A 14,571-nucleotide genomic window follows, 5' to 3' on the forward strand; every position below is an offset into this window, starting at 1 on the left:
TTTTTTTACACACATGTATCCAAGCTATGAACACTAGAATTCCCCGTCAGAAACTACTGTATTTATGAATAAATCTGTTACTTTAACCCAAACAACTGTAACAATACATTTCCATTTGAAATCAAAAACCCGATTTCAAAAAATTAAGTTCAAAAATAACAAAATCTTTGAACTTTCATACAACAAAATCAACTACACAAAAACAACTTCAATTCTCACTAAATGAACCAAACCAATCAATCCAAAATCTTGTACCCAACACTAATTAGCTCTACTAAAATGAGTCCTCGGTGTAGACCATGGCGTATCAAGCTCATCACCACCTATTTTCGGCGACCTATCGGGCACCACCGACTGAATCTTCACAACGGGCTTCTTCAATGGCAGTTCGGGTACCATCCCGCCTCTTAACATTCGGCCCGCTTCCTTCATCGTCGGCCTCTTCTGACTATTCGGGTGCACACAAACCAAACCCGCCATCAACATCCGCTCCATATCCACTTTATCAAACCGGCCCATCAAATTCGGGTCAGCAGCAGCTATCAAAATCTTCTTTTCCCATAAATCCCATACCCAATCCGTCACCACCACCCCGTCCTCGTTAACAGGCCGCTGGCCCGATGCCACTTCCAACACCACCACCCCGAAACTGAACACGTCGGTTTTCACACTAGGTACCCCGGAGTACACGTATTCCGGTGCAAGGTACCCCATAGTGCCAGCTGGCAATGTAGCATCCCGTTCTCGAGCACTATGCTCATACACCTCAGCCAGCCCGAAATCACCTAATTTCGCGTTAAAATCAGCATCCAACATTATGTTACACGTCTTAACGTCTCGATGAATAATCTGTCGCTCGCATTCTTCGTGTAAATACACGAGAGCTGACGAAACACCTAAAAGTATATTCAATCGTTTATCGAACGTTAACAAACGATTAGCATTCGTTCGTTTGTGAAGGATTTTATCGAGTGACCCGTTTGGCATGTACTCGTAAACCAAAACCAATTCAGTCCCTTCACAACACCATCCGTGTAACTGAACCAAATTCTTGTGACGTAAGCAACCCACCATTGTTGCGAGCTCGGTTGCAAACTGGTTCCCAAACGAACCCGTTTGACTCACTTTACTAAAACGCTTAACTGCAACGTTACCACAAGACGGTATATTCGCTTCGTACACAATCGAAGACGCACCTTCACCAATAATTCGATTCTGATCAAACCCTTTAGTAGCTAAAGTGATCTCATTTAACTTCATCTTCTTCGGGACTCCTATTTCATTAAAACGCTGCAAATGCGGGTTCTGTTTGCAATTACGTTTTCTAGATCGTCTTCTAGAACAATAACAGTATGCAACTAGAACAATTGCAACAAAGATTAGAATAGTAGTGAGTAACATCATTACGAAAGCGATTTCAAATACTCGATCGTTGTTATTTCGATGATCAGTTGATGACCCGATTCCGAATTGTTCTGAAACACCCGGAATTTCAGGAAAACACATCAAACAGTTTCTTGAATTTTTAGTTTCCATTTGAACATTAGGTGTCAAAGATTCAAAAACCCGAAACTGTAATCGTTCAATCGAATGAGTCGAAGATCCTCTGGAGTTCGAACCCGAAAAACCAACATACATAAACTTTTGAAAGATCTTGGAAACATCAATGGGTATAGTAAGAATTGAGTTCCTGGGTTTAGTATCCGAGTACCCGACCCAAACCCGAATAGTCTTTTCTGGGTCTCGATATTCAATCCAAACAGTAATTTTTTTCCCACTTTTCAAATCAATTCCATGTTTGATTAAATCAACAGAAGCAACTGAAATAACCGAATTAACATCAACACCGAGATGATTATCATTGATATCACCAAGACCCGGGTTATAAAAAGTATCAAATTCGATAGCGAAAAACGGGTCAAAAACAGGGGAATCGGGTAAACCTAAATACCCATCAGAATGTGGTAAAGAATTGGGATTTGAAGCGATCAAGAATGCGATTCCGTCACCGGGGAGACATGGGGGTTGTGATCGAGTGATTTTGAAGGTGAAACGAGTCGAGAATGAAACGGTGGCGTTTGAAGATGAAGAATTGAGGAATTGAATTGGGTAAGAGTGAAGGATTCTGCCAATTGAAGGGGGATTATTATTATTATTATTATTATTACATGTGGTTGAATGTTGAGTAAGGATTATTGTGTTGTTGATTGAGAAATGTGCAGAGCCAATTAGGGTTAGGTTTTTGGAAGATGAAGTGAGGGTTAAGATTGTGGTTAAGATGATGATGACGAAGAAGAATTGGGTGTGTAGAATCATGGTTGAAATAAAGATGAAGATGGATTGAAAATTTAGGGTTTTTATTAGGTTAATTTTTTGGATTTGATTCTTGTAAATCAAGAACCTGCAACAGCAAATTTGGGAGAGAAAGTGAAGGTGAAAGAGTGTTTGCCGCCAAGGTTTTGACAAAAATTGGAATTTTAATTTTTTGGTTGTTTATATTGAGTAATAAAGGGGTTTATTATTATTACTAGATTTATGAGCCCGTACGTTGCACGGGTACTAATTCGCAAACAATATATTGAATTTAAAAATTGTATATGAATTAACGATATAATACGGACAATGTCACAAGTAATGTTGTTGTTGTGCATCAAATAAATAGAAAATGTTATATCATTTAAAGTTATTAATTTTTGTAAACATGAGCCCGTGCGTTGCACAACAGCTTTAAAAAGTATTATGCGGAAAACTTAAAATTGATACTGATTAATGACGTAAACGCTGCTAATAAATAAAATTACAATTTAACAATGAATTATTTATAGATAAAAAGTCATCATATACTTGTTCCATGTCACTAAAATGAATATAATTTAAAGTATTGAGCCACCTCCAAAGTTTTAGCTCTTTTGTATATACAAAAATTTTATCCACTCACATTTATTCATATGTGGTAAAAAAAAAATGAGTACATCACGGGGGTAACAAAACGTGATCATAAATAGAAAATATGTGAGCTTTCAAGTATAATTATGAATAGGATGATATTGGATCGGATATGAATCGGATGATGTCATATTCATTTAATTTTTGCTCATCCATATCTATATCCATTTAATTTCAATTTATCCGTCCATATCCATATCCGATGGATTAAGCGGATTAATGGATATCCGTTGAATATCAAATGAAATGTTAATCTAACGACGATTTTATCAATTTAATATAGATCATAATAAATGTAAATATTTAATCTTTATGTATTTGATTGTTACAAATGTTTTGATTGTAATTTCTCGCCGATTGTAAATTTAAATGAGCAAAACATGTTATACCATCATGATCCGGCATAGTAATCTGCAAAATAATCATGATTTACCATCATGATCCGGCATGATAAACTGCATAATTATCATGATTTATCATCATGATGAATAGTAAACTGCATAAATATCATGATTTATCATCATGATCCGGTCATACTCATCAATAACATCTAATGACTATAAGGACTAACAACAAATACGACTACCAGTCAATAATAGAAACTATAAATCTACTCAATACCTATACTTTTATTTAAGGCCAACAACTATATCTAAAGTTCTTCAGAATGCCTAAGTCATCACTTGAGATGAATATCTCAGTACAACATATTGACAAATACACTCAATGAAGCTTTCAGAACGTCATGAGAACAACCTGGTTTTACAAACGTTCTTCCCTGTACAAAGTTATTCATATATTTAGTGTATTGCCAAAATTAATAAGACCTTTGTGCTCGTTAAAGTATTTGACATGATGATGATGATGATGGTAATAATAATAATATTGTTTAGAAAAAATAACGGATAGTAGAAAACTCATACTTTGCCTCTTAGATCCACCGTAGCAGGATGAACAATAGGTTTACCAAATGCAACATAAGCTTTGAGCACACAGCTGCACAACATAACTGGCATACCGTGATACACTCCTTTTAGCATTTTGCAACAATGACACGCATCACGATTGAACAAATAAGATATCAACACAATATAAACATACAAATAATAAACATAGGTGATAATCTTCACTTTGTCCAAATATCACCTGTTAGACTCATTTCATTTTAAACCGATCTTATTTCAGATGCAATCAACGAACCTACAACAATGACATTATATAGTTAGATAAACACCAAAGAGTAACTAAAATACTAAAAATCGAACGAAAAGATCAACACAAAAAAAAGTTCCAGGTATCTATAATAATTTAAAATCAGCAAGGTTTGTTAATTCAGAAGGTTTTTAACACTAAATAGTAACTAAATTACCAAAAAATCAACGAAAAATCAACCCGTTTACAAATCAAGAAGTAATATTTTACTTTTATTTGCAGGTTGCATCAAAATAAATTACAAAACAATACTTGAAGAAACAAAATTTATACTCAAAATTACAAAATAGGTTGCTATTAATAGTTCAGCTAAAAGTCAAACTATGATAGTAAAGCAAGTTATATAGCCATAACAGTTTGACATCAGTATATAACACTTTGACTAAAATGTCAAACCAAGTTATATGTTATAACCATCTAATAAAAGTACGGAGTATTTCCTTTAAAGAGTATAGCAAAATTTTAATACTTTTGACAAAAAGTATTGCATATAACTGTTTGACATTTTGTCTGGATTCAATTGTCAAACCAAGTTAAATGGTTATAACAGTTTGACTAAAAGTCAATACTTTTTTACTACATTATTAAATTGGCAACATTATGAAATTGAATGGAGTTATATGGACATCATCGAAACAATGGTATATTTTATTTTAGTATTCAATACCAATGATTACTATAAAAGTTCAAAAAATGAAACATGTGTTTAGTGAAAATTTAACTTGACAGTAACAAAAACAATTGAATCACAAACCTCTAACCTAAACATCACTATTTGTCACACGTATCATCTACTTTCGTAAGACATATAGCTATTTACAACTGAAACTGGTTCTAAAACACAATGGTACAGATACCTAACAACAGAACCTTATGATAGAAAACAGCATATAAATGTATTTTATTAACGGCGATTTCTAAAAACATCGATAGACACACGATGATAAAATCAATCAAGAAACACATTTGATGACAATAAAAGCATAAGGAATAAGACGCTGCAAATATTCATGTAAGAACACCATACATTAGCTACAAAGAAAGTTTACCTCCTCTGACATGGCCAAAGAGTTTTTTATCCTTCAAAAAAAGCAACGAAATGCTTCATCCTCATTTGAAAAAGCTACGTCACAATATCATTGATCACCCCGAGAACACGATTTAACCCTCTCTTTTAACCAAAAGTTATCACAACTACTGCAACTATAACTACAGTCACCTAGATCTTGATAAAATGACAAAACACCCGAACAATAAACAAAGAAGGCTAAGAAATATAATCAAACCTATAGAGCAATGAACTAACAAAGTATGAAATGTAGGACACCTTCAGAATTCAAGACGCCAACAAAATCAACCATGGAAAATCGATAAATACGATCGCCTTAAACAGATGACTGCAAGGGGCATTCAATATTAGTTGCTGCAACTTAAAAAAATACAATTAAAATAGCTTAGTACAAAACACAATCATAAAACTTAACAGATGCTAAATGCCAAAAATATTACATTGAAAGAAACTCACCATTTGAAACAGCTTGAGAATCAGAGGTAATGATACATTAGAAATTTTAACACCCTCTGAACCACTTTCAAAAGTTCCAGAATCACCAATAATGAAAGACGACTGACCAGAAGACACACTCACGATTCGATTACGATACCTCGACATATTTCGAATCGCAATTTGTCTCGAAGCACCAACATTTACAGCTCAAACACCTTTCTTCCATCCGTTAAGCACCACATCCTCAAATATCCATTAATCAAATTGTTATTAAGAGACAACCTTGAATCTCCTGAACACTTTGTAACTACACCATGTAACCTTTTAACTTCTTTAATCGTTGAACAGTTATGAAGCAAATTAACTTAAAAAGCTATATCTACTTATGCCATAAATGACTAAAATACACTAACAGCTAATTTAAAAACTGCTATTGAAAGTCCCGCATATCACATTACAAACATAACAACAACGAAACAAAAAAAATCCAAACATATTATTAACAAAAACTATAAGCATAACAAAAACTCGCTTAACAATCACAAGAGAAGACCTTTGTCCAGCAACCTGCAATAAAAAAAACAAACACCAACCGTCAACAAAATCGAAGAAACACAATGAAGAAAAAAAGATGACAAATAAGCATATTTAAAAAAGAAACCCTAAGTAAAATTATAACAAAATTCATACAACACGAATTAATATTTCAGCCAAAACTAATCAAAATAAAATTGCAAGAGCATTTTGACTAAAAAAGATGGAACTTGAAGCAAAATCGAGAACTTAAACTACAAAGAAGTCATATAAATCATGTATAGTTCTTGAAATTTACTGTAATTGAATATAAGGGTTTTCAATTAAACTCACCTGTGAAAAACTCAAAGAAAATTCTCTGTTACTGAATGGTTCAATTATCCACAAATTTTTGGTTCCTGTAAAAAAAAATCAAGGTAATAAAGAAGCAAATCATTCAAACAAATCACGGGTATGAGCCATACTCCAAGGTAATGATAAAACACCCGATCCTATTACACCTGCTATAAAATGTGCTAATGTTGTACATACAGTTCCTTCAATTTCATTTTCAATTTCAATCAACAACAATACAGAATGAAACTTATAAATAACCTAATTAAATCAAGAATATAATATTAGATTGAGTAAATAGTGAATTAGAGCTGACCAGTGAGGACGCAATTTGAGGTCTGTAACAATGGCGGATGTTCATCTTCATCATCATCAATCGCTAAAATCTGACCGCGTGATTTTTTGAAGCACTGATAAATTGATCGTAATCCAGGCGACACATACCAAAATATAGTGACGATTTGTATAACCGTCGTGCATATTGAATCGATTAATGATTTAGGGTCTATAGCAGTAGGCATCGGGTTGATGAAGGAGATTTAACCCTAAATAGATTTTTTCAACCAAACAACAATCATATAATCAACGGCTATAGCAGTAAACCATTATTTTATTATTTTGCCCTAAAAAAACTATCATATAATCAACCCAAAGCCCATGAATCTTTTCCCATGAAATTTGTACGGTATTGTTGAGAAAAACACAAACGATTCATTGGTGGTACTTGCGGCGCCTAATACGGCGGGATGAACATAGAATCGGCGATGAAGAAGAACTGGTGATTTTATATTTTTTGAAGAGAGAGGAGGAATAAGAGGGAGGGATATGGTACGGTTTTTGAATGAAAAAGGATTTAATTAAGATGAATTGGTTGCTAATGAGGACAGGTGTCACCACCAGGAAATAAGCTTAATTTTTTAATCCAAAATTACCACAAAATTAAGAAGGCTGAGGATGCATGTGGTAGTGACACGTGTCCGAATTAGTTATGTGATTTATGTAGATAAATGATAAAAAGTCATCATATACTTGTTCCATGTCACTAAAATGAATATAATTTAAAGTATTGAGCCACCTCCAAAGTTTTAGCTCTTTTGTATATACAAAAATTTTATCCACTCACATTTATTCATATGTGGTAAAAAAAAATGAGTACATCACGGGGGTAACAAAACGTGATCATAAATAGAAAATATGTGAGCTTTCAAGTATAATTATGAATAGGATGATATTGGATCGGATATGAATCGGATGATGTCATATTCATTTAATTTTTGCTCATCCATATCTATATCCATTTAATTTCAATTTATCCGTCCATATCCATATCCGATGGATTAAGCGGATTAATGGATATCCGTTGAATATCAAATGAAATGTTAATCTAACGACGATTTTATCAATTTAATATAGATCATAATAAATGTAAATATTTAATCTTTATGTATTTGATTGTTACAAATGTTTTGATTGTAATTTCTCGCCGATTGTAAATTTAAATGAGCAAAACATGTTATACCATCATGATCCGGCATAGTAATCTGCAAAATAATCATGATTTACCATCATGATCCGGCATGATAAACTGCATAATTATCATGATTTATCATCATGATGAATAGTAAACTGCATAAATATCATGATTTATCATCATGATCCGGTCATACTCATCAATAACATCTAATGACTATAAGGACTAACAACAAATACGACTACCAGTCGATAATAGAAACTATAAATCTACTCAATACCTATACTTTTATTTAAGGCCAACAACTATATCTAAAGTTCTTCAGAATGCCTAAGTCATCACTTGAGATGAATATCTCAGTACAACATATTGACAAATACACTCAATGAAGCTTTCAGAACGTCATGAGAACAACCTGGTTTTACAAACGTTCTTCCCTGTACAAAGTTATTCATATATTTAGTGTATTGCCAAAATTAATAAGACCTTTGTGCTCGTTAAAGTATTTGACATGATGATGATGATGATGGTAATAATAATAATATTGTTTAGAAAAAATAACGGATAGTAGAAAACTCATACTTTGCCTCTTAGATCCACCGTAGCAGGATGAACAATAGGTTTACCAAATGCAATATAAGCTTTGAGCACACAGCTGCACAACATAACTGGCATACCGTGATACACTCCTTTTAGCATTTTGCAACAATGACACGCATCACGATTGAACAAATAAGATATCAACACAATATAAACATACAAATAATAAACATAGGTGATAATCTTCACTTTGTCCAAATATCACCTGTTAGACTCATTTCATTTTAAACCGATCTTATTTCAGATGCAATCAACGAACCTACAACAATGACATTATATAGTTAGATAAACACCAAAGAGTAACTAAAATACTAAAAATCGAACGAAAAGATCAACACAAAAAAAAGTTCCAGGTATCTATAATAATTTAAAATCAGCAAGGTTTGTTAATTCAGAAGGTTTTTAACACTAAATAGTAACTAAATTACCAAAAAATCAACGAAAAATCAACCCGTTTACAAATCAAGAAGTAATATTTTACTTTTATTTGCAGGTTGCATCAAAATAAATTACAAAACAATACTTGAAGAAACAAAATTTATACTCAAAATTACAAAATAGGTTGCTATTAATAGTTCAGCTAAAAGTCAAACTATGATAGTAAAGCAAGTTATATAGCCATAACAGTTTGACATCAGTATATAACACTTTGACTAAAATGTCAAACCAAGTTATATGTTATAACCATCTAATAAAAGTACGGAGTATTTCCTTTAAAGAGTATAGCAAAATTTTAATACTTTTGACAAAAAGTATTGCATATAACTGTTTGACATTTTGTCAAGATTCAATTGTCAAACCAAGTTAAATGGTTATAACAGTTTGACTAAAAGTCAATACTTTTTTACTACATTATTAAATTGGCAACATTATGAAATTGAATGGAGTTATATGGACATCATCGAAACAATGGTATATTTTATTTTAGTATTCAATACCAATGATTACTATAAAAGTTCAAAAAATGAAACATGTGTTTAGTGAAAATTTAACTTGACAGTAACAAAAACAATTGAATCACAAACCTCTAACCTAAACATCACTATTTGTCACACGTATCATCTACTTTCGTAAGACATATAGCTATTTACAACTGAAACTGGTTCTAAAACACAATGGTACAGATACCTAACAACAGAACCTTATGATAGAAAACAGCATATAAATGTATTTTATTAACGGCGATTTCTAAAAACATCGATAGACACACGATGATAAAATCAATCAAGAAACACATTTGATGACAATAAAAGCATAAGGAATAAGACGCTGCAAATATTCATGTAAGAACACCATACATTAGCTACAAAGAAAGTTTACCTCCTCTGACATGGCCAAAGAGTTTTTTATCCTTCAAAAAAAGCAACGAAATGCTTCATCCTCATTTGAAAAAGCTACGTCACAATATCATTGATCACCCCGAGAACACGATTTAACCCTCTCTTTTAACCAAAAGTTATCACAACTACTGCAACTATAACTACAGTCACCTAGATCTTGATAAAATGACAAAACACCTGAACAATAAACAAAGAAGGCTAAGAAATATAATCAAACCTATAGAGCAATGAACTAACAAAGTATGAAATGTAGGACACCTTCAGAATTCAAGACGCCAACAAAATCAACCATGGAAAATCGATAAATACGATCGCCTTAAACAGATGACTGCAAGGGGCATTCAATATTAGTTGCTGCAACTTAAAAAAATACAATTAAAATAGCTTAGTACAAAACACAATCATAAAACTTAACAGATGCTAAATGCCAAAAATATTACATTGAAAGAAACTCACCATTTGAAACAGCTTGAGAATCAGAGGTAATGATACATTAGAAATTTTAACACCCTCTGAACCACTTTCAAAAGTTCCAGAATCACCAATAATGAAAGACGACTGACCAGAAGACACACTCACGATTCGATTACGATACCTCGACATATTTCGAATCGCAATTTGTCTCGAAGCACCAACATTTACAGCTCAAACACCTTTCTTCCATCCGTTAAGCACCACATCCTCAAATATCCATTAATCAAATTGTTATTAAGAGACAACCTTGAATCTCCTGAACACTTTGTAACTACACCATGTAACCTTTTAACTTCTTTAATCGTTGAACAGTTATGAAGCAAATTAACTTAAAAAGCTATATCTACTTATGCCATAAATGACTAAAATACACTAACAGCTAATTTAAAAACTGCTATTGAAAGTCCCGCATATCACATTACAAACATAACAACAACGAAACAAAAAAAATCCAAACATATTATTAACAAAAACTATAAGCATAACAAAAACTCGCTTAACAATCACAAGAGAAGACCTTCGTCCAGCAACCTGCAATAAAAAAAACAAACACCAACCGTCAACAAAATCGAAGAAACACAATGAAGAAAAAAAGATGACAAATAAGCATATTTAAAAAAGAAACCCTAAGTAAAATTATAACAAAATTCATACAACACGAATTAATATTTCAGCCAAAACTAATCAAAATAAAATTGCAAGAGCATTTTGACTAAAAAAGATGGAACTTGAAGCAAAATCGAGAACTTAAACTACAAAGAAGTCATATAAATCATGTATAGTTCTTGAAATTTACTGTAATTGAATATAAGGGTTTTCAATTAAACTCACCTGTGAAAAACTCAAAGAAAATTCTCTGTTACTGAATGGTTCAATTATCCACAAATTTTTGGTTCCTGTAAAAAAAAATCAAGGTAATAAAGAAGCAAATCATTCAAACAAATCACGGGTATGAGCCATACTCCAAGGTAATGATAAAACACCCGATCCTATTACACCTGCTATAAAATGTGCTAATGTTGTACATACAGTTCCTTCAATTTCATTTTCAATTTCAATCAACAACAATACAGAATGAAACTTATAAATAACCTAATTAAATCAAGAATATAATATTAGATTGAGTAAATAGTGAATTAGAGCTGACCAGTGAGGACGCAATTTGAGGTCTGTAACAATGGCGGATGTTCATCTTCATCATCATCAATCGCTAAAATCTGACCGCGTGATTTTTTGAAGCACTGATAAATTGATCGTAATCCAGGCGACACATACCAAAATATAGTGACGATTTGTATAACCGTCGTGCATATTGAATCGATTGATGATTTAGGGTTTATAGCAGTAGGCATCGGGTTGATGAAGGAGATTTAACCCTAAAAAGATTTTTTCAACCAAACAACAATCATATAATCAACGGCTATAGCAGTAAACCATTATTTTATTATTTTGCCCTAAAAAAACTATCATATAATCAACCCAAAGCCCATGAATCTTTTCCCATGAAATTTGTACGGTATTGTTGAGAAAAACACAAACGATTCATTGGTGGTACTTGCGGCGCCTAATACGGCGGGATGAACATAGAATCGGCGATGAAGAAGAACTGGTGATTTTATATTTTTTGAAGAGAGAGGAGGAATAAGAGGGAGGGATAGGGTACGGTTTTTGAATGAAAAAGGATTTAATTAAGATGAATTGGTTGCTAATGAGGACAGGTGTCACCACCAGGAAATAAGCTTAATTTTTTAATCCAAAATTACCACAAAATTAAGAAGGCTGAGGATGCATGTGGTAGTGACACGTGTCCGAATTAGTTATGTGATTTATGTAGATAAATGATTATTATTAAATTAATTATTATTATTATTATTATTATTATTATATTATTGTTATTATTATTATTATTATATATTATATTATTATTATATTATTGTTATTATTATTATTATTATTATTATTATTATTATTATTATTATTATTATTATTATTATTATTATTATTATTATTATTATTATTGTTTGAAAAAAATAATACAAGTACTGGTGATATTTAATTTTTTTGAAACAGTACTACTTAATTAATATGAATAGATGAATAGACTGTTTATTGGAGAATCTAACTATGAAAACTTTTTTAATATTTACGGGAGCAACCCGTTACTATTTAATTATATTATAAATATATACTAATACTAATTTTCCTGGCTTAAAAACTATAAAATTTGTTTTTTTTTTTTTTAAATCAAGCGTTTGGTTACTGTGAAAAATTTACAGAGTATGAATAAAACAACGAGAATGACGAAGCTAAGACCAACTGAAAGCTATATACATTGAAAACTACAAAGCTAAATTAAAACCGAAAGGTTAACCGATTTCATCCTTAGAAATTGTTGCAAAGATGAAGTAGCTCGGATTAATTAACCATTATTGCCATTCAAGAGAGCATCTTTTTAGACGTTTCGATATCCACCCCAAAGAAGTTGTTTGGATCTCCAATATAATGTTTGTCATGTCCCATGTCTTGTTATCAATAACCATTTTGTTCCACATTTGCCAAATGTGATAGCATGTGGCTCATTTAACACCTTGTCATATAATCTTGCCCATCTTTGATAAAGTATATCCTGGAATATCATCATCGACGATTTTAACCATCGAATCTGTGGCGGTTGTTGGGATGTTCCACCAAGAACATAGGAGGTTCCAAACTTCCGACGACTTAGAGCATATGAGCAAGGAATTTCCAACAGTCTCGACCTTGTTTCCACATAACATACATAAGATCGAGTTCAAATCAATACCACATTTATCTAGCTCGACTCTAACCGGGATTCTATTTAATCTTGTCCTCTAGATGAAGATTTCGATTTTTTAAAAACTATATTAGTGTCTTTTTATAAAATATGCCTTTGATACCTTGTGAATCTAAATTTGAGCACTCAACCTTCTAAATTTATCACCTTATATTTTTTTATAATTATGGAATCGTATTTACGTCATTTCGAATCTGATTCAGTGGACGAGCTTGTCAACTTACTCAACAATTAGATGAAGAAGAAGAGTTCGAGCTCGAGCAGCGTATTCCAAGAGTTCGAGGTTACATTCTGAGAAATCGTGCGGTTGCCGCGAAGCGGTTGTGGAATGATTATTTTAGTGAAACACCAAAGTATCTGCCATCAAAATTTAAAAGGCGTTTTTGTATGTGCTGTCAATTATTCCTCTGAATAACACAAAAGTATAACTGATTGTCATGCCTGGATGCATTTTTCGGCCAAAAAGTACCCAATCCGCCTCCACATCTAATGCAGGGTTAGGAATAGTCTCACATGCCAACTCGGATTTTGGGGCGTTAAAAGGGAATCTAACGTTGCGTTAATTTAGTCTTGCATTTATTTATTAAACCAGTTAACCCTGATGGATTTCAATACATAAACAAAGTCACAAACCCATTTTGTTACATATAAATTCGTGTGTATATGTATATATAAAGCGGAAGCAATTTCAAGTTTATGCATGTAAAGTTTAACCCTTTTAAATTTGAAATCCATTAAAGATCTAGTCTTGAAAATACACTTAAATGTAAATAGAGCTAGTTAGATGTTTATACCTACTCCAAAATGGAGGTGAAGAACTAGGATGAAGAAGATGATGTAGATGAAGAAAACTTCTAACTTGAAGCCTCAAATCTTTGATACCCACAAGCAATAATCAACACCCAAGACTTGGTTAGGATTTTAGACACTTAATTACTTGCAAAAATCAACCAAGAATCCCTTGAAGAAGCTCCAAAATTTCGGCCAAAAAGGGGAGGAGAAAGGAGAGGAAATTGCAAGTATTATTTTCAAAATGCTAGAGTCAAAGAGTGTGTTAAAAATTTTACCAATGCATGTGTATTAGTCATAATTATATGGAGTAATCAAGGAAGGGTGGTTGGCACCTAGGAGCCTTCAAAAAAATGGCCCCCCACCCCTTCCATTTATTTTATATTTTATTACATATTTATAAAACATACATGCATTTAGTTGTAAGTATTTTATTTTATAAGCCTTTTATAAAATAAAATGCAACACACATATGTTACATACACTTTATATTATTTATAACCTATATAAATAATATACAACATGTAGTAACTTATAATTATCCAAATAA

General features: G+C 32.3%; 1 protein-coding gene across 1 annotated transcript; it reads right to left on the reverse strand.

The window, feature by feature from the left end:
• Positions 1 to 261: 261 nt before the first annotated feature.
• On the reverse strand, positions 262 to 2,316 carry LOC139870359 (L-type lectin-domain containing receptor kinase S.6). The gene has a single exon (XM_071858171.1). It carries the CDS (start codon positions 2,314 to 2,316, stop codon positions 262 to 264), a length of 2,055 nt encoding a protein of 684 aa, XP_071714272.1.
• Between the last annotated feature and the right edge of the window lie 12,255 nt (positions 2,317 to 14,571).

The sequence above is a fragment of the Rutidosis leptorrhynchoides genome, chromosome 10, assembly GCF_046630445.1.
Source record: "Rutidosis leptorrhynchoides isolate AG116_Rl617_1_P2 chromosome 10, CSIRO_AGI_Rlap_v1, whole genome shotgun sequence".
Classification (NCBI taxonomy): domain Eukaryota; kingdom Viridiplantae; phylum Streptophyta; class Magnoliopsida; order Asterales; family Asteraceae; genus Rutidosis; species Rutidosis leptorrhynchoides.